The sequence below is a fragment of the Barbatula barbatula genome, assembly GCF_947034865.1.
Source record: "Barbatula barbatula genome assembly, chromosome: 25".
Classification (NCBI taxonomy): domain Eukaryota; kingdom Metazoa; phylum Chordata; class Actinopteri; order Cypriniformes; family Nemacheilidae; genus Barbatula; species Barbatula barbatula.
Genome location: NC_136788.1, coordinates 5,999,217 through 6,026,573, shown reverse-complemented (window position 1 = coordinate 6,026,573; position 27,357 = coordinate 5,999,217). Strand labels below are relative to the sequence as shown.

The following is a 27,357-nucleotide window of genomic DNA, read 5'->3' as shown; positions in this document are numbered from 1 at the left end:
GTTTTGGCAAATGTATTGGGTAATACAGTATGATATGCATAACAAAATATAAGCATGTAACAGTTACACACTCACCCCTAACCACATACACAGCCTTTCTCACCAGACACACAGGAAGAAAAATGACACTGACCTGCCAAAAACATACTAAAGTCTGTCTGGCAGATGCAGTCTAGTTGATGTCATAGTCAACTCAGGACACAGTGCATCAAAACAATAATCATTTAATAATCCTGGAACAAATTCTTCATACACAAATATATTTATATATGTATTCATATATATGAAAAAAGTACATATTTTATATACTACATAAACACAGTTTATTGTTGTCATATTTTGCTGTGTTTCTAGTAAACTGCCCTACAAAAGCATCACAAAACTTTCAGTAGTTTTTGTTTGTACAATAAAAGTATTTATTCGAGCTAACCATTATGAAAACAAATCTCATATCGATGAGGGAAGAAAGGGCGGTCCTTAAATATTGTCCTGGTACTCCACCAATACACACAGCAAATAAAAAAACATCATAAACAAAGAGAGGAACTGAAAATCTAAGGTTATCAATTGAAGCGTTTCCTATAATGATGCTGGTTTGTCATATCAGTTAAGCAGATAAGAAGTGACGAAAGGAAAGTCGATTTAAAACGTTCAATTGCTCTGTTTTAAAAAGATGATGGAAGCATCTTAAAGCTCAACAGCTCGACATGCTGTTCGTCAGAAGAAAAGGTCTTTCCGTTATGCTTTGTGACAAGATCCAGGTAGATCCGATGAGCCAGCAATGAATCCAACATTGCTTATACGTTACCAAGAGGACTGGATGACTGTTGAGTAGGGGATTGCCAGTGGTTTTCAAAAGAGCAGACACGTTAAACCAAATCGTTTTTTGCTGCACTTGGGTTGAGCTTGTTTTCGTTAAAAAAATTGAGAATTGAGGTGTTGGCTCTCCTCAGTCGAGACTTCTTCGCGTTCCTGCTGAATATTCACGTTGGCTTGTGCGTGAGAAGGTCTGCGTGTGAACGTCTCATGTGTTCACGGTGTTGACGGGCATCTGGATCTGGACCACCTCTCCGTTCTCGTTTTGCTGGAGCTGTATGGCTTCCTTCACGTCCATCTCCGCCTGCAGCGCTGGAGTCAAATCTTCTGCCTGCAAAACAAAGAGGGAGATTTATTTTTTACCGCCAGGTTTACTTATAATGTTAGAGAAGGCTTCTTAGCGTAACAAAAATCGGGATTTAGCGTTATGCCTGGTTCGGATTACACAATTGCGATTGGTAAATAGTGTGAGCACTAGAAGCATTAAGATAGTAATTCATTCATTCTGATGATGCAACACCACATCGGTAGAAGTGTCGATGACATCACACGCATCTTATGAAGACGAAAAGCTATTACTCGCCAGAAAAAAACGTTAAGTCTGACATCGTTTCTTTTAATTTCGTGGTCAAAATCACATAATCTGTGACAAAATATTGTGTAATCTGAATTTGTCATCACAAGCAACGCTATTATAGTATATTATCGTATAACTATCTAACTAAAATTAAAATTGAAAATGTTTGTATTTATTGAAATCAAATACAAATATTGGCCTTAAATTAATTGGAAAAAGTAAATATAAAAAAATAAAATTGCTTCAGAAATAGACTGAATTAAGTTAAAGGAACTCAAATTATAATAGTAAACAAAAACTAAATAAAAAACTAAATTAATTAAACTTATAGAGTTACATAAAAAATAAACAATAAATAAAAACTAAAATCTAAACAATAAAAGCAAATTTAAAACATTAATAAAACTACAGTTTAATAAAACTTCATCCAAAATAACAAAAAAAGGAAAATGTTAGGTGTTTTAATGGTACATCTAGTTCAACCAATGACATGAATTTGGGGGCGGGACGACAATTTATCCAACCAACTAGATGGTTTAGGAAACCTGTCATTTTCTTTACAAAACACACATCAGCATTTGTTTTCCTGATAAACAATTGTTGGGTCACCAGTGGACGTCCCATGCAAAATCCTGGTCCTGAGTCAAGTATTTGCGCATAGCGTGTAAAACAACGCAATACTGATGACGGCACGTTAGAAACAAATAAAACATTGACAGCTATATGGATTGATACGACCAAAATAAAGAGTGGAAAAAACAGCGAGCTGGAAAGAGTGAACGAGGGGTCACATGAAGGCTACGCTTCATCTCAGTCACTGAAATAAAAACACTCCCTAAAAATTGCGGAGGGGTTACACAACGAGGGATGAGTCACACCAGAGTATGTGGAGTGAGTCATTCCTTCCTCAACGGGTGCCAGGGGAACGCACACCTGCACGCTGCAGAGATTCAGGAGTTGGGCCTGAAGTGCCAAGAGTCCTAAAACACGTCGGTCTGATACAAGACACTCACGTGAGGTGCTGAGCGCAAGGCCCTCGGGACAATTCTCGTGTGCACCTACAAGAGTGCACTTATTAGTCAGGTCAAAATAAACAACACGAGGTGGATGTTCGTGGTTATCGGATGCCTCCTTTGATCCTAAAATCACTTAAAAGAACAGACGTTTCTGGACAGAAACATCTCTTTATTTTGGTCAATTTTTTATCAGTGCTGATCAAATGTGCAACAAGGAAACTATTAAATAAAGAGAAAATCTGAAAAAATTAAGCGGTGTGTACCCAAAAAAGCATGTGTAAACGCTACCACATGTACCAGATGAGAGCGATTTAAATAATCCTGAAATTCACACACAAAGAAGAGCTGTGACCGGAGGACGGAGGCTGAGCGCCAACTGGGGCATCTGAGCATCATCTATCTGAGGCACATGGAGACTGTCTGAAATCATTTTGGTTTCAAATGAATGATCGACTTGCTGTAAGCTTCTCTATAAAGGAACCTAGTCATTAAGTCATCTATATGATGTCATTTCCTGGATTTAAATGGATCATGCCATACAGTTTTTTCACCTCTTACCCATGAGAAAATTACAGCTATGAAGCAGACACATGGACCAGTGAGATTTCAATATGATTGGAATGACATCACAGAAATAAAAGCCAATGTTGCGGAAACCGTCTCAGTTCTGTTGGGCCCTTGTGTTCATATTTAAAGGAATGGTTCTCCCAAAAATGAAAATGCTTTCATCATTTACTCACACTTATGTCATTCCAAACCTGTATGACTTTCTTTTGAGGAACACAAAAGAAGACCTTTAGAAGAACGTTAGGGACCAAACTACATTGGCTCCCATTGACTTCCATTGCATGGACACAAAACCACGGAGACATTTCTCAAAATATATTTTGTGCTCCACAGAAGAAAGAGTCATATACAGGGTTTAAACCAGAAAAGGGATTCTTTTTGGGTGAACTGTACCTTTAACTACAGCAGTGGTTCTCAAACTGGGGGCCTCAAGATGGATCCCTGGGGGCCCACAGAGGTTGTGCCGTTTCATGAAATATAGAAATTGAGCATACATTTTGTGCTATCAAACATCAGAAAAATATGACCACCAACCAAACTGAATTGTTTATATAAAGTAATTTGTCCTACTATGGGAGTCAATGGGGGGCAAAATGCATCTGGTTATATGCATTCTTCCAAATATCTTTCTCTATGTTCATCAGAACAAAGAAATATATACAGATTTAAAACAACTTTAAAACGTCCCTCACTGCAGAGAAAGCCCATGCCATAATGGTTTTTCATTTCCTGATCTGAACAGCTGTTGGTTTTATACCCCCTGTCAGGTGTTGTCACAAACGTCAGTTATCTCGAATTGATTTGCAGAGATTTCCTTTGTTGGTTTATGCCAAAGCCTGTATACACATCCCTCTGGTTAAGCATCAAAGTCTTTATTATCATTAACAACCTTCGCTGACAGCTTTGATGTGTTCTGCATAATTACAGCGCCAATTTGGAAGACGTCCAGACCACCGAGGAAAGCGACAAGTGGGGCTAGAACTCACTTTAGGATCCTCTGATGGTGGGATGTCTGGGTAAGGAGGCACTCATGAAACCTTTCCCACAAGCTTGTTTTCGGGATTTGGTGAAGCACGCTTGGATGAAGATGAGATGATGCATATTTGAAGAACGGCCAAAATGCAAGTGTGTAGTGTGTGTGTATCGTGAGAGAATGAAGAGAAAGATGCTGGTCAAGCAGCACTGAGACTATACAACCAATTTGGCCAAGATATGGCACATCCGGTGAAAAACACTAAAAAGATGAAGAACATGAGTCAGAAACGTGTAAGACCAGGGAGCCAGTATTAAGAAACTTAATAGGGTCCATTTTGTATTCACGTCCTGATTTTTCAACCGGAAATAACCTTTAAGAATATTCAAACTATAAGCGCACAAAGGTCTCTTGCAATAAAATGGGTTTGGTTGTACCATGTCTAACCACTTTAAAGCGCTAATGTGGTGAAGGCACAGTTTTCCTCCCTGTTACCGAATAGCTGGCATTCCCCTGTGCGCAAATGACATGCTGGGGGTGCGTGTTAGCGGCGGCACTGTTTGTAAACCCAGTTCTGGAAACTAAGGAGGGATGGTCCAAAACAAACCCCATTGAATTGGATTTAAAGAGGAAGTTGATTAGGTGTTTCTCTAAACACAGCGTCCATGCTCAAGAAGCACACTTACTCATTCGACATGAGAGGAATAAAACTATTTTAAAATAATCTGTTGAACGGAAGCTTTCAGAAGGTGTGTTTTTTGCTTCCACAGATTTGCAAAATGAATGTCTACTTTCAACTCCAATATTTATCATGAAGCGACGGATCCAGAATTTGATTTGATTAATAATGGACTTGGGACGGGGCGGTTTCTACTGACCTGCTCTTCTGTGAATTCATCGCAGGTAAAGTATAGAAAGAATTTATGAATGAACGGCAAAAGCAACCTTAAAGGGGTCATATGACCCGGCTACAATGAATATTATAATATAATAAACACGTATTCGCGCCATATAACCCTTTAAGATTAACTACAAAGCTGAAAAGTATTTTTTCAGAAATATTAGTAGTTACTCTTTTGCATATTTTGCCCCATGTCTTACAGATGGTTTCAGTGGCAACAACATAAACAAATGTTATGTGATCCCAACTTAACTTCCGGTTGAGTAGTTTTAATTCAATACAATAAATATACAATAAAATATTAATACGTCTGTCTGTGCCCTGTCCAATGACTTCCACAAATTCTTGCATGAATCAAACATGAGTGCTTCTGGTGACCGGTATTAACTGTCGAACCTCCACGTGTGCTCGTGAACATTTGCATGCCATGTAGCATCTCTGAAACGTGATGATGGCGTCATAGGGAAGTGATTAGATTAAATATACAAATCAAGGAGGGCATGAACGTCGCAAACTTGACAGAGAGCACAAGATAAAAAGAGGGATAAAATCAAGCGAGAGGAAAGGGACAACTAGAGGCTATTTGTTATTTCGGTAAAAAACAAACAGATCTGGGCTTCTGATTGGAGGAAACTAGAGGTGCACTGATTAACCGGCCAGAGACCGGAATCGACAATTTTTTCGCATGATCGGCCATCTTCTACTGCCGCGACGCAGGCAATAACGCCACAGCGTCAGTACACCCAAAGCCACATGTAATCATGTAAACATGCATGTCTTTCACAGCTTGTTTATACATGTATAAGTGGCAGCTAAAATGAATCAACCCACTTCTTGAATACTACAGACTCAAAATGTATAGGTGAGAGAATATCTTGTAATTACATGCAGCTTGGAGAATTGCATTTAGGGAAATGTTCAATAATTTGTCTTATGAAAAGAAAAATTGTTATTATGAAAAAATGTGCATTGAAGAAAAGCGGATATGGTTTTATATATACTGTCAATTACAGTCCGTGGATAGAAAATATGAAATCAGAAGGTTTCATTAAAAATAAAATCGGAAACCGCAACCGGCAAAGAGAATTGCAATCGGTGCATCTCTAGAAGAAACAAGAGCGAAGTAGATTAACATCGCTGCCCGTGGTTTCTAGAAAGAACATGTGACCCCTGTGACACCGTGTTGGTGGTCATTCGGAGACAGTAAACATCAAATAAAACCTTTAATTGTTATCGGTGTGTTTGCGTGTGGCTTATCTTACTTGTACTCCTCCAGTGTGGTCGGTCACTGGTCCAAGCTGAACGTATTGGACCTGAATATCATTAGCCTGGAGAGGAGATGCGTCAACCCCGCCGTTCCCATCGGCCGACGCCACGGCTATCAGTTGCGGCCCTCTCAGGACCTAAAGAGAAAGCAGAAAAAAAGAGGGCTTGAATGGTCGATTTAAAGTAACACAGTTGGAAAGCATTCACACAGTCGTGTGTTTGTTTATGTACGTGCTGTGTCTGACTCCCAAGCTCGAGTTCAAACACACTACTGTAATTTCCCATCAGCACTGAACGTGCATCAGTGAGCGTCATTATTTTGATGTGACGACGTGACTTATTTCAGTAACTAATGCCATGTAATGCAAAAGTAGGGAGACTGTCACATTGCAGTCATGGACCCTTGCACATTTTCAGGAATGTCATAAAGTGCCAGTTTTCTTTCAATAATGATCTACTCACTAAGATTGAAAAGGTAAAAAAAGTAACAGCTTGATGCATGTGAAGATTCTGTGATACATGGGATTTGACATTTGCGTGCCCGTTTGGGATTACAGAACGCTGCGTGCACTTATGCACGTGATGCTGATTTCGTCCTGTAGCGATATATGAGGTATGTTCGCCAATGTGTTATAACATAACCCGATATCCAGCCGAGCTCTCACAAACACAGCTCCATCCATGCCAAAAGCCTACTCTAATCTGAATACAGGCACATGCAACAATAAACACATGAATGAGCGCATACTCTTACGCATCATGTTCAATCTTTGATTCCACATCGTGACCACTTAAGACGTTCTCTTGTGGTCGCGATGGTTTTGGAACCTCCGATTCCTCTTCAATTACTGGCGCTGGTCTTAAACCTGAACATGAGTCAGTAATTTTTCGCTCGCAGCAGTTGACCGTTTCCACATGGTCAACATTCATTCAAACACGGTCATCCAAGATCGAGTTTTGAGATTCAATGAACAGGCAACTTTAGACTAAACCACTGCTAATCATTATTGGTCCACAAGCAACATCCCCACTGCGTGACACCTCTCCGCCTCTTCTTGGCGACATCAGCGCCTTTCAGCACCAGTGTGGCATAAACAATCGAAACTCCTCAAATAGCAACAGGACTGCCATGCACTCCCAATTAAGAGAAAGAAAATCTGCTGTACTGTACAAAAATCCCACACAACCCCACTTACAGATCCAGTTCGCCACCACCCCTATCCTGGTTTCAACCCCAGACGTTGGCTTTGAAGTTGCAGGCCCGTGGCATGCTTGAAGGTTGTATCGAACCCATGCCTAGTATGTCTCCGGAGCTATGGGGAAACGGTGCCGATTTTGCCGCAGCTTATCCAAGTCATCGCTGCCAGTCAAATCCTGCAGTGATAATTAGGGCGTATGGTGACGGCTCGGTTTAAAAGAGACGACACGTGATCGTATGAGACTAGAGGAAGGCCCGGCAGGTCTTAAACACGAACACATGCACCAGTACAGAGATATGTGCACAAACATCTTATGGTTATAGTGACGAGGGTAATTCACAGTTCAGCCAGAAATCCCAACTTCAAAAATAAGATGCTTGTAACTTGGATGACATCTCATCCACACCATCGTGAAGACAATCAAAATAAGTATGTACAAGTCTGTATATCAAGTATCCATTGGCAGTTCTGAAACCATCCGTCCGGCCCCATAAAGATAAAGAAATGCTCTTTATCCGCATTAAATTGCATGTTCTGGCATTTAGCCCTCGACTTAAACCGGTCAAAGCAAACATGACTGCGACAGCCGGAATTTTAAATCTGCAACTTACACTTTTTTTACGTACCCAGCTGTGAGACTCAAACACAAGTTTTATTATGCTGGGACGACGTCTGCGATTGTAGCAATGGAAGCCCGTTCTCATTGAGAGTTCTCACGAAGACTCTCTTGCCGATCTGGAGAGCATGGGAACCTGATTCCAGAAGAAAAAGTGAAGCTAATTCAAAACACGCAACCCTCACAGAACGCACACTTACACTAATCAACAGGTTTTGACGAAGTGTTATTTATGGGACTTTGCTTGGAAGGAAAGAAGAGGAATCCATTTGTGATGTCACAACGTACATTCCAACTGGTGTGATTGCATGAGGACTGCTGACTTTGTCAGAAATGAAAAGGCTGGTTTGAGCCATCAGTTATCGATGATCTGTTTGTCATTAACGTATAAATCAAACTCACAGTCAACAGGGGGAACCAAGTAAATAACCAAACCGGTTGTTTGCCTTCTTCCTCATGGGTGGATTGATTTCACATAGAAAGGTAGTTGAAACTGAAATGGATCGTGCCCTTTTCTTAAGGCTTCTCCAAGATCTGTCAGCTAAGAAACACGGTGCCCAGCCTGGCTTATTTGAACGTCAAGTCTGCTATCTCTATACAGGCAAATCGCCAAACAAATTGGCAGAGAGAGCTGGGATCCGCTGTCAGCTTGTGTTGATGGGACTAAACGCAAACAGAAAATAAGCAGCGAAATAAATCTCTCGCTTACGTTGTAATGCTTTCAGCAGCAGAGCGGGACTGCGAACACATTGAGGAACTGGAGCAAAGACAACAAAGAACAAAACAAGAGCAGTCTAATGCGAAAAACATTTCTTTCGGGCCCTCGCCGAAACATAACAATCAACTGTGCAAACAAGTTCTCCTCCCAAGATAGATTTTTCAATACTGACGTTCGTGTGTCGTATGGAGTGCATGAGAATGTCAGCCGCAAAAAGAAGACAATAAAGACATGAAACCATACATTCAAGTTCCTTTTGCTGTAGAATAAGAAACCTGATTTCAAGACAAACACAATGAGATCATTTACGTTTAGTCATTTAGCAGACGCTTTTATCCAAAGTCTGTTGAATTAGGTGTGAGAAACTAGATGCTTTTGTACAACACATCTGGGATACAAAATGGGATAGGACAAGGGATATTTCTTTTCACAGTTCAACAAACCGTGGCGTGCGAGAAGACAAGCCAGTTTTACACCAGTAAAGCCTCAAGAGTTGCTTGTATCACAAAAAAGTGTCTTTGGAAAGGTAAACACTTCCGCCCCGATTCCAACAACACTGTGCATCTGGATGAGGACAGACCTAAGCCAGGACAGATGTGGCCTAAGTGCACTGAGAGAGAGAGAGCAAGTGAAACAGAACGAGAGAGAGATAAAGAAGGAAGGCCAAGAGAGCATTGCACAAACTGAGTGAACTCCCGAGAGTCCTACATCACACACCCTCCTACAATTCTACTATCAATTCTAATATGAAATCCCTAGTAGACAAAAGATCCCCATTTATACCTCAAGTTTATTTCACCCCAAAAAACATTGCTACAAATTGAATGTCTGAAGAAAGGTCTACGCATGAACAAGCGAGTATTATACTGAACACACATGGATAACGGCATCACCGTTGTCTTCTAGAAACCTCAAATTTTCCTCTCATTTTATCCTTTAAAAGTTAAAAGGCTTTGGTTGTCATCACCAAAAGTACCGTATTCACCAAAGATTTTACGTAGCCTTGAGTCTTGGAAGCAGAGCTAGGTTCTAATGGATATGTTGGTCTATGCAGTTCCAAGTAATTATTCATTGCATTACTTCACCAAAGCTGCAGCAAAGCAGGGTTTAGCGAAGCCATCCCTTCAATTTGTCAATCGCGTGGCCATTGATCATGGACTGCATGATGGCTGGATGAGCATTTCTGACAACTGCCAAAGTGTCCATGTGCTGTCGGTCTGCGTCAGTGTGGACTTGGATTAACTGTGTATTAAGCGTGGGGATGGTTACAGAGAACCGGTACTTTGTACATATCATTTAAAACATATTACTTGCTTAGAAAAAAGTGCTTACATTTCTGTAGACATAAAACCAGAAAGCAAAAAAGAAATACGGTCTACCAGCCAAATAACCACAGTGATGTAAAGTAAATACGTTGAATTACATTATGATGTGCTCCTATGCACATGCTAAGTGGCGTAAGTGGTGTGCTAAGGAACACACAGACGTTTAGTTATGATATGATTCCAGATTGTAGAATTAACAACTCTAATTTGCAACAAATTTAACATGCAGATAAGTCAAGCTGCAACACTTGATCTCAGGAACCAAAAAACTGGCATTCGTCTTTGTGTCAAAGCACTGTAACCACAGTGCCTTGTCTTTATTATGTTTCTTAATATACTGTTGTGAACCACTCCATGCGTTGTACACTTGTAAAATATCAGTGTGACCCTGGAGCAACCTCCGTGTGGGAGACACACAGTCCAGTCTCGCCTTCAAATCTTGTTGTTTTCCTACACGCTTTCAATGTTTCTAATGGAGAGCTATAAATTCAAAACGCCACTTTTGCAACAGTAAAACAAAGGGGAGATGCCTAAAAGACGCTATTCTGTGATATCATAGTTCTGGAAACTAATGCAGATGTGAAAGCATATTATCATGCTTCAAAATAAAATCCCTTTCCATTAGGACACAAGGATCGTTGGGATAACAAAAAGTATTTTATTCTCCATTATTCATTTTATACCTCGGAGAAATGCCTTCCCTCGTTCTAAAGGAGGTAAAGGGGTAAATTCATTAAGGAGTATGAATGTTCTGCTGTGACAAAAACTGCATCGCAAATTAAGTCCTGGAGACATTAGATCCTACAGCAGGTACTTAATGGAGGCACGCTCTTGCCCACATCTGGTTTCAATACTGGGATAAAGAAAACATGAAGTTCTGGGTTGCAAATGGGCATAATTGCATACATACCAATATAAATGTACACACATTAACAGAGGGAAAAAGTTATCAACTGAACGCAGCTAACACTTCCTGCGATCATTTTTGGGTTGCTTGAAAACAATTGTTTGGTGTTTTGTGCTGTACAAACTCTTGCAAAAATGGTTGCTTAAAAGTGTGAATGTAAGAACAATATGACGCCTCTAAACCCCATCCCTTTCATTGCCAGGGTCAGAATAAGCTCAAATCAGGCTCTGCGTGAGCTCAAAAACGACTTATATACAGCCGCAGCTCCTGTACACATATTTACAGCGTTAGCTGAAAGATCCTGGATAATTCAGCACTTCAGGGGCTTCACGTTCCCTCCAGTAACGCACCTGGACTTTCCCAACAAGAGCCAAACCTCCCTCCCTTCCTAATTCATTTCTTCCTTTCTACCGCAAACTTGGCCAAGGAATGGATGGCAGAATTGGGCAGAAGGCCAAACTGGTGAACGGCTGTGTACCGTCCCCTTGTGGAAGTGAAGTCTCCCAGAAGACACGAGGCCTAAAAATGCAAGTTGCAGCAGACCTCTGCAATATCTGTCTGGAAGAATTATGTGAACGAAAGAACTCTCTGACGGGTTTAGGACTGACAGACTGTTTAAAAACGAAGTAACGTAAACCAAAGTTGGATATAGAAAGAGTATCTCAGCTGATTATAATTGCAGCAATCTAGCTTTGTTTTCCACCAGTCTAGCCAGACTAAATTGATGTTGTTCTCAAAACATTTTGTGGTGAGGACGTTATTTTGCCCCTGGCCATCGATGTTAGCGGTTGCTGGTTTAAAACCAGCAAGTTTAGGGGACACTGCAAAGTCAGTTTTCAGCCCAAACGCCAATTTCCTCTTTGGAATTGAGTGGGATGAGGTGAAATCGGGGCAGGTAACTGATGCACAATGAAATCAGTTTTGTGAATAATAAAGCAAGAAACCTTTTAAACAAAAATGACTGATGGTAGCTCCTTAAAGCAGGTTCTCAAGCTGTGCCAACAACAAAAACAGCACGTGTCTTCAGTCTTCTTGCCCTTATCTTTTCATTTGTACTTATGTTGCTGTTTGGATCACATCAGAGAACAGAAAGGAGGGGCATCAGATAAGAACAGCCGAGTGGTCCAGACCGACTCTCACTTTCTCTCACGGAACAGGACGACTTTCATGTGCTGCCTGTGCTTACTTTAGATGGTGGGGATGAATGATATGGCTTGCCGTTATATACCGACAAGCTATAAATCGCTGGCTCTTTTTCTTTATGGGGTCAGAACGTCAAGCTCCAAAAACACAAAGGAAAGCACCCTAAAATGAGCTCCATATTATTTGCCCCATGCCTATATCTTAAACCATACCAAAGGTTACAAAGAGGTGATGTGAGATATAAATAGATCATACGTGTCTCCTGTTCATCTACAGACATCTTTAGTTACTGTCCCAACCATCCCTGCTGAAAGCTGTGAGGTGCCTGGCGGAAAACTCTGCTCTGAAGACCTCCTGACCTCAGCCTGAATGAAGGACAAACCTCCAGCTGTTTACAGGACAGAAACGAGTCCAAGACTGACGAACTACAACAGATGAAAAGATGAAGGAGGGACCAGAGTGAGGAAATCCTTGGAAGGGACAAAAAGACCCGATGCAGAGAGAGATGTGGAAGTGATCCAGAGCTATCATCTGAGCTCATTTTCTTCCACTCTATGCTTTCTTCACGCACATACACGTGCCGCATCAAGAGACAGGCCTCAAAATAATAGCCGGCAACCGACAGCCAACCCATCTCATGCGTGATCGCAAATAGATGATGGGTAATTAATATAACAGTGTTGGACATTTTTGGAAACGCATACAAATTATGTTTACGTGCGTGCACTGGCCAAGCGGGTACCTTCATATCTACATCCATCTGGCCCACATCAACACAACAGGCAAAAAGCAAGGAATCACATTCTTAAAAAATTGCTTACTGCTACTGTTTAAATGAAAACTATTGCGTTATGGGTTTGTGGGGGTGCATGCAAAAGCTAGAAGCAAGACTAGGGGACTATCACACAAAGCACTTACAAACAGCAGATGCTATCTTAATAGCGAGGTACAAAGTCGAAACGTTAGTAAAACTCTCACCTGCGGGAAAAAAACATTTTAATTTCCCCACTATATAGACATCTGAAACGTGCACATCACAATAATTAAAAGCGACAGTGAAGTGTTAACATCAGATATCCGAAATGTGGTACGAGGAAAGCTTTTATCTCTTGCTTGGTCGCAGGGTCAGAATTGAAGAGAGACAGCAATGCCAAACATATTGACCTCAAACAATTGAGGTGCGCGGACAAGTGGCACGCCGGTCACTTTCTCGCTTTAACACGCAGGCCATGCAATACCGAGTTGTAAGTCAGCGAGTAACATAAACGTGGATGCAAAATAATGAGTTTGAGAATGTGTTTGGATGAGCTGCTTTTGATCTGAAGTTTCTCTCTGATCTGACGGAAAAGAGATGAGAAACAGGAAGCGGCCGCTGTCCCAAACATCACGATCTCAGATCAAAAGAAGAACAACACAACGACAATGAGAAAGGAAGCAAAAAGACGCACATGGACAGAGAGTGATGATAAAGGGTACTTACGTTTACCTGTCCGTCTTGACCAACGTGCACTTGGTGGATCTGTAAGTTGCCCTGCAAGAAAGAAAAACAAATGCTGTATTAGATTTTCACAATCTATTATTATATTAATATAAATAACACATTTTATATATGATTTATAGTTGTAACGATGCCAAAAATTCAGTCTACACTGAAATGTAATGCTCTTGATGACTTAATGCATTGACGTCTAAAAATAGATTTATTTATGATTTTCAACGCCATGTCATTTGAAAAGTTCATTATTATGATAAATATTAAGAACTTAAACTAATAATACAACAAAACATGACAAAAACAACAATACATAGTTTTAAAATATAAAAAATCCCAATTTTTTTTTAACAAAGTGTTGGAGCCTTTATAATTTTAACAACTTGAATAATATAACAAACATATAACTAAAACAATAACATGAACTAGTATTACAATTATTTTCAAAGTCCATGTTAATCAGTGATTAATAAAAAAACAAAGGGATAATTTGATCACTCAAACATTGTTCAGATTAGAGATGCACCAATAAATCGGCCAATAATCGGTATTGGTCGATAAAGCGTTTCACACTATCAGCCATCATCAACAGTTTGGTGTTCAATATTAATAGTTAGCATATTAAATTAATTACATTCAGAAAGTTATGAAACATTCATTTAACCTTTAAGAATTAAGAATAATTATAACCACCAAACTAAAGGTATCGGCAGATATCGGTATCGGTGAATCTCTGGTTCAGATACTGAACTGAGTAGATATCGCGTTATACCATTTTTGCAAAAAGATACGGACACAATTTTTCAATATTTCAATATCAACTTGGTAAAGAAGAACTGATGCTTTTAACATCCCTACTTGCATAACAAACAATCTCTAAGCATTTCCAAACAAGCATCAAATCACTGCAGTTTCAGACGTTCTTCGGCTCTGACCCTAAACTAGAAATGCACACCTGCCAAAAGTTATGGACAAAGAGGAACTAATCGTATGATGGCTCATTTCCTTCTCAAAGCCCCTCAGATAAATAGTTTTGATGAGCCGGGCCAAATATATTACAAAGACAGTCTTTGTGAGTGGCAGCTGATGAAACGATACACTGTTGCTAAGCTCTGGACTCAAAAAACAAACAATATCATTGAAAATTGACCAAAAAATGAGCAGCGGAGAACATCACGACCCTTTCAAAACAGACAGGATGCGTTCTGGAAGTCTCATGTTCTCTTTGAATGATGGGTAGATCGGTCAAATAATGTTCACATAATTGTAAAGGCTTTTTCATATTCCCCGTCAAATCTAGGACGCTGTAAGAGCTTTTCAAATAGGTGTTTTGGAGGATTATCTCCGGCAAAAATGACGTTCAGATACATCACAGATAAGTGGCGCAGTTGAATGGACCTCTTGAGACTTTCATTCCTCCTTTTCCACTTCCAAAAGGATTTGTGTTAACGTGTGTGGTTCTATAGGGTGTATCATTCTCTCTGCTTTCCAAGGTTTAACATTTTTTCCTCTTAATGTGCTCCCCACCGGCCAAACAAAACAGGATGCCAGTGTTTGAAAATGGGAGTTAAAGGAGAAATCCTCTTGGCATAATCAAAGATCTGCCTCTCGGTGAAATGCGGCAGTGTGTGGCGTGTCCAGTAATCCTTCTATCACTAACATTTACACGATAAAGAAAACAAAACCGTTTGAAAGGAGACAGAAATCTAAAGCAATGGAAGAGAGGAGCTGAGCGACCGGGAGAGGTCAAAGAGGACAGAACGAGGGAGATGAGAATCTGAAAAGAAAAAGACGTTTACCTCGCTGTCCTGAGTAATCTGCACCTGTTCACCCTGTGGCACCTGAGCGATGTGCAGATGTCCCTGTGGAATCTACAAAAACAACATAAAAAGAATAAATGCTAAAACAGAGAAAACTCGCTCTGAGATTTCCTATTCCTTCAAGAGAACTATGGTTTGATTTTGTGACTTAGTGAATCGGATTGTTTGTGCTATGTGAAATAAAAACAAAAGCCTTTATTTTAAATGGCACCCTTAAAAAAGCGTCATTTTTCTAGCTCTTCATGTTTGTTACGACAAGAATGGAAAAACCACGAATGAAATAAATAGACATCTCTTATCTATTTTTGGTTTTAAGAAGTTTGTTTAAAGAAGTCCGTGTTAAATTTGAAGAAAATAAAGGAACACAAAAGATTACCAAGACCTTCGACAGGGTGGATTCTAAATAGGTTTGTTTAGAATTGATACTGCTGTGCATCCGGCCTGCACCTCTACGGCAAAACTCATGAGACATGTTACTGGCAGCCAATCATTTAGCATAAATTGACATCATTCATCACGAAAGCAGCTTAAAATGATAGTTATTATATTCATGCCCAACTTCATTACAATATTGATATTAAATATAATATTTACACATAAAGCACTTCAAAAATTAATATTCACTAAATCCCTATCTACCAGGAAGAAAATACAGCGACTGTTTGAGCCTGCTGGTTGAACTCCTACACTGGCAAACATTTATCATTTTGTAATGAACTGTAATTGCATTGCTATGACAGTGAATGCGTAACAGGATATGTGTCCAATATGGTTCCATTTTACTACGACTTATTAAACTTGACCTTAAAGATTTCGTGAACCCTTTTCTATCGTGATCACGTACAAACTACTTAACGTCACCTATAAAAATACAGTCAAGTTAATGTGGCTATTATAGTAAATCAGGCGTACGAAGAATCATAAATGAAATATGATTTGTAACATTACTTCTATCACGTGAAGTCTGGGACCCCCTTTGTATTTATAAACACATACACCTACACATTGTTTATATATAAATACTTAAATAATAAGTATTATATATATATATGTGTGTGTGTGTGTGTGTGTGTGTACATTTTTCTGTGTTTATAAATACAAAACTAATTGGTGTACACATGGCCTATAGGGCTGCGTCAGAATATGTTGGACAGCGCTCCGGTATTCACTTCCATTTCGTGCTTGAAAGAACAAAAACACAAGATTATGCCAGAAAGCATATTTTGTCTAGTATTTGCACAAGCACGGTCTTCAACGAGTTAAATCGAATCTTAAATGAATGCGAAGAGTACTGAAAATAGGAAGCGCATTAGACCTGCTTAGAGCGGCAGCTCTTAAAGGGGCCACGCTCTTAAATGTGCTGCTGTGACTCCTGTCACTAATGTTTATCAAAGAACAAAAGGAAAGAAGAAATCAATGCGATTTTGTAGCATTAATGGGGATTCTTCTGTATTTCATGTTTTCTTCATATTTCCAAACTCTTAGGTAGGAAGGGCACACTTATTATAATGGGTTTGATTAGTAGTTCAAATAAGACATCGGTTGCAAAGCCAACAATATTACAATGTAGGCTTTCATTCATAAAATGATTCTGTTAAAGAAATGTGTCGTTTCTACATTAAATTGGAGATAAAATGTGAAATTATTAGAATGTTAAAGTATATTGAAAAACATCAAAGCTGTGTGTGATAAGTTAGAAAAAAAACATTAAACTAAATATGTAGTGTAGTTTAATTTTACCATACGTGTGTGATTAATCGCAACAAAAGGGGTGCGATTAATCGCGATTAATTTTAAAAAATCTATTGACAGCCCTAATGTTAACACAACTGCTAAATTTAAGGTAGAAGTTAGGTGAATCCTGGATGACTATTCTTTGTTTATTCAAAGAAATCCAGTAGTTCAGTGCTGCATAGTAAAAACAGTAAAGCTTCTTTCATATTTATTGTCACACATTCCCAAACATGTAATAATTTTTCCTTTTATTACCCATTAGCCTTTGCTGCTCCATATATCGCAATACCACCAGATGAAAAGTTGAATTAAGAAAAGTCTATAATGAAGTGAAAGATCAGGCCCTAAAAGCACTTATTGTTTGCCGTATTTGACCCGTAAAAAAATGATCAATTACGTGCAAGTGACGAGCGGCCATAGGGCCTCGACATGACCACTGAGTTGTTTCCTTAGGGCATGACTCTTATGGTTCAGTTCTGAGAGAAGTTGCACAAACAACAAAAGACAGATCCGTTTCTAAGCTCGGCCGATGCCAAAAACTCCTCCGCAGCTTTGACTCTCTTGATTGTACATGGTGTATTCCGAGTTTGGATTGTGCTGTCACGATGTATGCAGCTCACGATTGAGATGGCGGATGTGTTGTGCGTGTAGGGGTGGAGATGACCTCATACAGCTGTGAAAGTCAAAGATCACGTTTAGGTTCTCAAGAGGGAGCGCATGATTTTGGCAAAGCGGAAGTTATTTGCTAATAAAGCTCCATTAAACCTTGCCGAGGGATGGAGCGCTTGCACACGAGCACACAAAGTTCAGAGCGACACAGACCACCTAACAGAGTGAAAATTAGAGGCCGGATTCACAAAACTCTTCTTAAGAGAAACAATAAGACGTTCGTTAGAGTGCAATTCTTATATATTTCAAGTTCATATTCATTTTTTTCGTAAGAATATATGACATGCTTTCTCAATGTTTGTTTGCACTCGTCGGTTCGTGTGTTAACTGTATACATCTATACAATAAACTTTATTTGTGTAAATTACATTTTTTATGACACTTTCATTTAGGGGTGTAATGATACACTCGGCATATATCTCGATGCCTGGTTCACGATAAGATACGAATCACGGTATTTTAAACAAAATTTAAAATCAAAACTGAAATTCAAATAACATTTTCAAAATATTCACAATTTCAGTAACTTTTTTTTGTTACAATTACAATTAAAATTAGATCAGAGTCAATTTTGACAGCAAATTTAGATTTAGATTTAGTCGTTCCCATCATTTTAGTTTTAGTCGACGAAATCTATACAATATACTGGATATGCAGAGTTGCAGCAGAGAGAATATTAGACCATGAACGATATGTAACTGTTCATTCAGTCTCATTTTGACTTGTTCGTTTACTGAAGGGCGTATTCATTCAGTACATTCAACCAATGAAAGGCTCTGACAGACCTCGAACTCAAACGCCATTGGCTCACGTCTCTTTGAAGCTGCACTGTCAGTAATATATGAGAAATATCTTTCAAAAAAACAAATTACATAAACTGCATTACATGTCTTCAGTCATGCAAATTACATACTTGATTCGAACTTTAGCATGTCGTTCAATCTATTAATGTACATTACGACTCACTCACTTCTGTAATCGGATTAGCGCTGGTTTCTTTTGGCTTATTTTATAGGCCATTGCATTTGGCATATAAATACGTTGCTTGTCTTTGAAATACACTTCAGGGTGACTCGTCCGCGGTCACGCTTCAAGTTTGCTGTGTTTTACCAGCGATTGTGAAGGAAAATAAGACGCTTTGTTAATCACGTGGTGACACAGATTGTGTCTTGTGCTTTCCCTTCTCCCAGAGACTTCTCTCTATCGCATATGTGAGATAAGCACACGCGATACGCTGGCGCAGACTAGGCAGCCTCGTAACCGCTCAACTAATAGAGTTAAACATCATACCGTAAAATATCCCCATCTGTCTACGATGCGCATCGTAACAGTTTGGCATTCATTCGATTGGACGAGGGGGGAGAGGATGACGTCAACCACTTTTCTGCATCGAGGAGATTTTTTTTCAACTTTAGGCGCAAACAGGTGGCAAAAGCCAACTGAACACAATTCAAGAGAAGCACGCCGAACAGCAAAAACGTGTTCTGTCTGATCAGCTCCTTAAGAAGTTTTTCAGGAATACATGACATTTCTTTAACTTTTTTCTTAAAATAGAAAGAAAACATTTTTTTCTCAACAATGTTTTGTGAATCCGGCCCCAGGAACCTTAAAGCTTATGCAACATTTGTATACATTATACAAAATAACTACAAATATGAATGAATAAGTTTGTTAAAATCCCTATAGTTTGTAGTCTCTAAATGTATGTGTGTGTGTGAGGGTTTTCCGCTTGTAAGATGTACTCACGACTTGCACCTGCCCGTCTTCTCCTATGCGGTGGATCTGGACTTGTTGTGTGGCCCCAGTCAAAGCGTAATGCAAAGCCTGCTGGGTAGAGGTCTCGATGGCCGACGTCTCTCCGGCCGAGACTCCATCTGCTCAGAGAAACAGATAAACAAGTTCACAACACACCCAGACTATGTGGGTCAAACCAGAAATGAGAGACCGGGTCAAACAACTGGTTTCAATAACAAAGATACTCGATTGGAACGCACACACTTAAGTGAGCGAGGCCACGGTCTGTTCTCGGTCATGACAAATCTTAAATTTCTGTGTTCTCAGACAAACTCCCTCGCGTTCATGACCATAGGATGCAGGCCCTGCAGGATTTGTACAAACTCGAACCCAAACAAATGCAGAGCAGAAGTAGTTCACATACACACACCCTGAACTTTAGGAAAATCCCTTCCGACTGCACTTGGACTTGATCCAGTGCATCTGCCAGATTAGAGTTTGTTTATATAGCGTAAATGGTCTCAAAATACACAACAGGGGCTCTTAACCTAGCAGCCCAAACACTCTAGTTCCCCAAAACTGTACATAAACCCAGCCCCCTTAGTCTAAACAATAAGTATCACCAACACACAACAACAGCCCAAACAGACTTACAACACACTCGTACCACATTTCTGATTAAACATCGTCAAGTGGGCTTTGGCAAAACATTGCGGTGTTCATTTACAAAGTGGATGTGAATTTAAATCATAGTGAAAAGCAAATTTGCAGGGTAAAATGACTCTAAAGGGCAGTGTCACGGTTTCAATTCTTTCCTCCTTTCAGAAGAAACGCGATCGTAGACGACCTGAATCTTGCCTAGCCCGTGGCTGAAAACTACACCATATAAAATTTGTATGCTTCTGAAAGTCTCCTCTCACCAATTTGTCCTGATATTCCTGGAGTTAAATACCAGTGTTTGATGACTGCGATGTTCTAAAGACAATAACGGTAAATCTACACGCAAAATACAAATCCCATTAGCGCCTCTAGTGGCATCGAATGGAATTGTAAAAGGAAAGTTTACAATTATTTCCCCAGTTGTGTTGTACTTTAGCCACCGAAACTAACATAGTTTCTACACCGTACACAAAAAACAACAGAACCCATTATCACTTAAAATGTTTCGGCGCATCAGTCGCAACAGGTGTAGACACCGTATTAGAGACGTTGCCTCGGCAATAAACTGAATATAAGTTTACGTAGAGGAACTAAAATGAACTGAAAAATTGATATAAAATACATTGCATATATAATAAAATAATCATGCTTATTATAAAATAAAAGTTGATTCAAAATATTAACTAATCTGCAATAACCTGAAAAGAAAACTTTGTTTAGACATCGTTGAGAAAAAAGACGGTAAAAAGCAACAAAATGCTACGGCCACAAGAGTTTTAGTTTCTAAACTGCCTACGCATCAATAATGAGGATTCTCTGAGGCAAACACTTTGTTCCTCGCTCGGTTACAGGCCACATGTTCCTCTTGCCCTGGTCGTGGTTTTGAAAGAAGGCCAAGCACCAGGTGGCTTGTTCGTAGATGGAGTAACAGTCAGAGCTACTGCACAGGGACGCCTGATCCAGCTGGACTGAGAAAACTACACGAGGTGAAGCAATACTAAATCTATGGACCATTGTAGTGGACTAATTTGGATTAGTCCGAAGCGGGTCAGAGGTGAAGATCCTTGTATCTCTGCGAGGAAAGGACAGGAAATGAGGCGTTGTCCCGCGATTAGAACCATCTGTTACGTTGGACGCATCATTCGTAACATCTTTTTGGCACACACAAACAACTATATACAAAGAGGTGCATGTTTATACATTGCGTATAAAACATAAAACGCACAATTAAAGTAACATCGAGTACGTATACAGGGCTAATTCTGTGCCAAACTAACACGCACTCAATCTCAACATGTGTTTATATTTGTTCTTCAGAACCCAACCCAGCTGGGCTCCATACGGTCATGACAGATATTTCATTATTAACTACCGGTGTATAATATCCCGGTATCGACTACCAAAAACATTCGTTTTTTTCTGTACCTGAACTATTCTGCGAGGAACGGGTCCGTCGGGAGAAACTCTTAACCGCCAGACTCTGTCCTCGTTGTTTTCGGCGCCAGGCGGTGCGACACTTGGAGTCGATGCTCTGCTTGATGCGATACCAGTCGGACTCTGTGATGCTGAACTTGTGAAACAGGTGACCTGGTTGCACACCAACACAAAAAGCACAGTGAAATGATAACACAACTTTGGAAAAAGGGCAGATAGACTGATGTAATGACATTTAATGCCGCAAACAATAATCATCCTTTAAACAAACAGCTCCAAGAAGCATTCCACTATCTGTCATTATACGTGCGTTATGTTTGCATTAGCCTGAATCAAAAGCCAGGCTTGTTTGTGCAAGACCGCACATAACACTCCTCAACAGCATACCAACTCGTTCTTTGACTACTTATGGAATGCAGCAAAAATGTAATGTATCGGACACAAGATTTGCTATGATTAAGAGGTTGATTTGCAGAGACAGACTGACTCACATCGAATGCCATAGATCATGAGAGGGTCCAGCTGTTTTTTGCCGTGCTTGCCCTGTCCGGAGAGGTTGGAGACAGCTTGCACCTCACGGTGGAACAGGTAGTCCAGCAGCGTCAATGCCATCTTCTCCGCCGTGCGGCAGTTGGTGCTGATGTGCAACATGTCGGACGAGGACACCGGGCTGCGCACCCGCATCTCAGGGTTGTTCTCATCACCTAACCACGTTCCGGTTGGAAAATCCTCTATAGGGATAGAAGAGAGATATACATGTTTAGAATGGCTGAGATGTAAGTATGTGAACTCTGTAGCACACCCTTATTAAGAAGTTGCTTTTGCCATTTTGTGTTTTTATGTATAAATTGGTTATTAAATTCTCAGTGCGGGGTAAAAAACGCACGTATCCCAATGCAAGTGTTGACTGTAGATGATAATAGAAAAAAAATAATGATTGAAATGCAAGTCGGTCACATCGGTCAAGAACTAAACCTGTGGTGGTTGAGGCTTTGCATTCCCATGCATTTAAACCCAGTCATGCCACACTCACATGAAATGCAAGAGTGCCCCCTAGTGGCCATCTCTGATCGCTCCACCAACAGTTTAAATGAGAACTGACAACGGCGCGTGTCTCCTGAAACGGTGCTTTTCTTATTAGGGTTTATCATTAATGCACATCACTGCATCTCAACAAGGACGATGATGAGGTGGAGCAAACAGGTGGGATTAAAACAAATCTGCTTGATTGACAGATCCCAAAAATATAAAACAACTGCGCATTTGCAAATCGCAAAAAAGCACACGCCATCAACAAGCTGAGTCGCATTACATCAGATTAAAGCGAGGGGAAAATGAGTAAAAAGCAGAAAAACAAAAGCAAAGCCTTTTAAAAACCCAAATGTAGCCATTTGATGACTGAATGTCATCACAAACAGCTGCGAATGGGGGACTATTTGTAGAGGAACGTCTTTGAAGTAACCGAGCTATCCCAGACGCCACTCCAAAACAACCCAGTCAACAAATAAGAAAAGCAAAAGCAGAAGTTAAACAATCAAAACAAAGCCTTTAATCGCAGTCCTCGTCCAGACTGAAGATACAGCTCTGAATCACAGACGGCCACATGCTTCACGCAAGGCATGGGTCATGGGAATCGTGACTTTGATATGTCCCATAGTGCCGTTTAATTTTAAATAATGAATTGTCAGAAATGTTCTTAATATTCATGAAATTGAGCTTTAGTTTAGTATACTTTAGATTTCAATGCAGATGAAACCGTCCAGTCTCATGTTATCACATGGTTTTAAATCTGTGACTCTATACCCGATGCGGTGTGTTTGCATTTTATCGCTTATTGTGTTGTCCCATTCCTTCCATTTTGAATTACCTACAGTATTGTTCCTTTAAGATGTTTCTTAAAAAAAGCCTTAAAACACACTGCTCTTTTGATTTATACCTTCCGAGTTCAGCGTGATGAGCGTCACGTTGTTGGTGTTTTGAGATGACTGCTGACCGCTGTTAGACACGGAGTCACTCGTTTCAGAGCCGCTTTCCTGATCATCATGAATCTCTTCATGGACCGGAACCTTCAGCACGATGGTCTTCTGTCTTCCTCGCCCGACAGTACTGCAGCAAAACATGAAAGTGGCGTTACATTTAAGATAAGAAACTATTTTCCTGATTAATAGATAACTTCACAGCTAATAAAAGTCTAACTGGTGTGTTAGTTCACCCAAAAATGAAAAATTCTGTCATCATTACATTATTTCTTCCGCAGAACACCAAAGCAGATTTTGGTAACCAAACAGTGCCGACACCCATTCACTTCTATTGTGTGGACACGAAACTAATGCAAGTGAGTGGGAGCCTGTTAACAGCATTCTACAAAATATCTTCTTTTGTATTCTGCATAAGAACGAAAGTCAAACAGGTTTGAGATGACAAAAAGGGTGAGTAAATGACGGCAAACATTTTGCCGTGAACTATCACTTTAAAGTGACTTCATGACGTCTTGATTCCCTCTTGTTTTTCGATCACCCACTTGCTTAGTAAGTTCTCCAAGGAATCTACAGGGCGTGACATAATCTCCTCCTTCGTTGTCTTCGATTTATCTCCGCTCACTATGACGTTTGTCTGGGGAACAACGCTGAGAGCAAAAACAAACCATTAACGTGTTAAATAATACAGTTTATTATTAATACTAGCAGTTTACAGCTTAAATAGCATTCAGGGACATCACCATATGTTAATACTTATTAAAAACTAAATTCATAGTGTTCATAACGTTTTTTAAATGTGAACAGTTGAATCAGTTATTGAGCAAGTAAATAAAAAGAACTTTGCTTGATTCATAATGGATGTTGCTTGACCAATGACATTCAATTAACATATGTGACATCGACACCTAGCGGTTGAGCTTGATATTGCAGTCCAAATTCTAAATATTGGCGAGGGTTCCCCCCTCCTCAGACTCCACACTCACAGAAGTTGCCAGACACTTACAGGAGTTTAATGGAAAGCATCAACTCTTACATTGTAAGCTTAGCTATTAATTTATACGTTTGCAGTGGTTTTGTTTTTTGCAAATATAACGTTTCATAAGTATGGGCCGTATTGCTGTCTCGTTTAAATAACCATAATAAAATTGTGTAAAACTCCTCATAAGTTGTAAGATAATATAGTACGTTTGCAACGTAATAGTACCGGAAAGGATGAAATCTGCTATCTCTGACCCAGATTGTTTGTTTGCTGCAATACGCTGTGATTGTCGGTAACTGGCAACCGAGCTGTCGAAATACACGAGTGGGAAAATCGGACCAAAACAAAAACAGACATTCCGGCACAGAACGCACATTTCAGAGTGGAATAACGGACTATAGCACTGTTTTCTCGACAAACCAATATATGAACTTAGCTTAGTTTCCAAAATGTCTACAAACATATTAAGTTATTATTTTGATCAAAACAGTGAAATTGTTTTCATACAGCTCCTTTAAGGTTTAGCTAATAAAAAGAGAAATCTAGCATCCTCTTTGGTTCACTCACCAGCGCACTTTGTCACAAGTTTGAGTGGCTCCAAATGGAGAGCCGGCGACCATGGGCACCTGTATTGCCCCCTGGTTCTTTCCCAACGTGTCCAGTTTCTCCCCCAAACCTCGACAAGTTGCTTCTAGAAGCTGCAGCTTGGTCTCCATGCTGTCAAGCCGCTGGCAGATAGCCTGGCTGACCGACAACAGCAACGCCTGTGTCAGGTTAGAAGAAATAAAGACTTTGCCTTTATATACAGTTTGCATTATTATTATTATTAATATTCTGAACAACATGAATTGACTGTGAAATAAAAAAGGCTACTTTGAGAGATGACTCATGACCACTGTCCATTCTCGCACGTTTCCTTCCTGGATGATCAGCTTCGTCGTTGTCCAGGTCGTCTGTTAAAAACGGTGAAGATATTGTTGTTAGGGAATTATTAACCATGTATTAGCCCCTGTATTCGGGCCCCTGAGCAGAACTCACCTCCATGACCCTCGTGGTTTAAATCATCCACTGCGATCTGGACGATCTCCACCAAATCTTGATCAGACATCATTCAAATCTGGCATTTAAAGAAAGATTTGATTGAACTATTACTTCATAGTGTAACCCCTACTTCGCGCCAGAAATCCTATTGTTGTATGTTGCACAAATTGTTTCCCGAGAAAGTGTGGACATTCATATATGAAAACAAGTTAACGTGAAATGTTGTGCCGGCACAATCGTATATCTTTTGGAACGCTGATGCATTGGTGGAAAATCCAGAGATGTTAATACAGATATTGGGCATTTAACTCTGGGAAAAAAGGATGTTTTTTATGCAAAACAAAGCAATATGAAATGACATAACATCAAAAATACATATTTAAGATCCTGCATTATTTCTAGATTACTAATATGACACACTGATTTAAGAATGCTAATGAAATCTTACTTGGTCTTACATCCATCAATGCTATTTATTTCATTTACAGAAACGCAACAATGAAAATTATGTCATCATTTACTCGACCTCAAATTGTTCCAAAACCTGCATAAATGTCTTTGTGTCACAAAAAAATATATATTTTAAGTAAGGCTGGAAACAGTTTTGGGGCACCATTGACTACCATAGTAGATTTTTCTCATACTATAGTAGTCAATAGTGCCCCAGAACTGTTTGGTTACAAACATTTTACCAAATATCTTTCTGTGTTTAGCAGAACAACGAAATGTATACGGACTTTAAACAACTTGAGGGTGAATAAATGATGACGGAATTTTCATTTTTTTGGGTGAACTATCACTTTAAGCCACTAATGTCAACCACTGTATTGTCAGCCACCGTTTGCCTGGCGGGGGGGCTGCTAGATTTATAGTTTTATTAAATTAGCATTGCACATATGAATATATAATCTGTCTGATATTATATGTTTTGCTTATAGTCAATGTTTTCTTGTACAGCTGCATTGTAACAATGAAAATTGTAAAAAGCGCTGTACAAATAAAGCTGACTTGACTTGTATGGCTGGCTTTAGGATATGACTTTTTTATTATAACAAAAACCGTTTCTCTCGATTAATGGATTTTTTATTTATTTATTTATACAACTATGAGAGATATTTCTAGCTATGCACTAAAAGTTGGGCAAAACAACATTTTGTATCACTTCTTTTTATTCATCTCCACATTTTTGCAGGTCTGAACAATCACAAAATCACATTGTCTGTTATTTCCACAGTTAACTGAATGGACTGAATGTGCATTCATGATATGAACAGTACATGTCGAATTGCTGTTGGGATAGACTTGCTTCATCTAACGTTAGATTCAATATATCTGACCAAACCGGACGAAGCAAGTTTAGAAATCAACTTAGACTTTTAAACGCCGTTGTAAATTTCTCATAAACCCCGATTAAAATATTAGCACAATTAGCACGCTGCGGCTAACATGCTCAATGTAGCCCGTTAGCTCGCGCCTGCTAGCAGAAACAGCATAAAGGCATTAAGCTGCAGCAGGGAAACGCTTCTAGGCCTCAGTTCTGCCCTTGCTAGTGCGCAAGAAACTACCGGCACAAAATGTGCAGTATCGTTTATATTTCTTGACTGCACAGCGCCGTATTTTGAAGAACACAGAGAACAGGATGCGTTGCGTGTCAGGGTGGTTTATATTACCGTGTGAATGACGAATTCTCGTGTTGTTTGTGAGGATTCCGATAATGGCGTCCTTCCTCGCGAGAGAAAAGCTTGAGCATTGAACCGCGCTCGCTGGTCTGACTGCGCATGCGCACAGACC

At 39.7% G+C, this 27,357-nt stretch overlaps 1 protein-coding gene across 1 annotated transcript; it reads right to left on the bottom strand.

The window, feature by feature from the left end:
- Nucleotides 1-207: 207 nt before the first annotated feature.
- Nucleotides 208-27,336, bottom strand: banp (BTG3 associated nuclear protein). The gene is made up of 13 exons (XM_079449986.1): nt 27,237-27,336; nt 25,564-25,642; nt 25,399-25,478; nt 25,093-25,289; nt 24,089-24,193; nt 23,504-23,673; nt 22,059-22,298; nt 21,559-21,720; nt 19,486-19,613; nt 15,316-15,387; nt 13,505-13,555; nt 6,113-6,253; nt 208-1,147 (listed from the first exon to the last, which is right to left on the bottom strand). The coding sequence occupies exons 2-13, from the start codon at nt 25,634-25,636 to the stop codon at nt 1,025-1,027; spliced, it is 1,542 nt and encodes a 513-aa protein (XP_079306112.1). The 5' UTR covers nt 25,637-25,642; nt 27,237-27,336; the 3' UTR covers nt 208-1,024.
- Between the last annotated feature and the right edge of the window lie 21 nt (nt 27,337-27,357).

Bases quoted from the DNA above. Each gene is read 5' to 3' on its own strand.
- banp (XM_079449986.1), bottom strand. From the start codon at position 25,636: ATGATGTCTGATCAAGATTTGGTGGAGATCGTCCAGATCGCAGTGGAT. The intron at 25,290-25,398 runs GTAGCCTTTTTT...AACCTGACACAG, and splicing joins GTCATGAGTCATCTCTCAAA to GCGTTGCTGTTGTCGGTCAG. The intron at 22,299-23,503 runs GTATAAATCAAA...CTATCCCTATAG, and splicing joins CATCACGCTGAACTCGGAAG to AGGATTTTCCAACCGGAACG.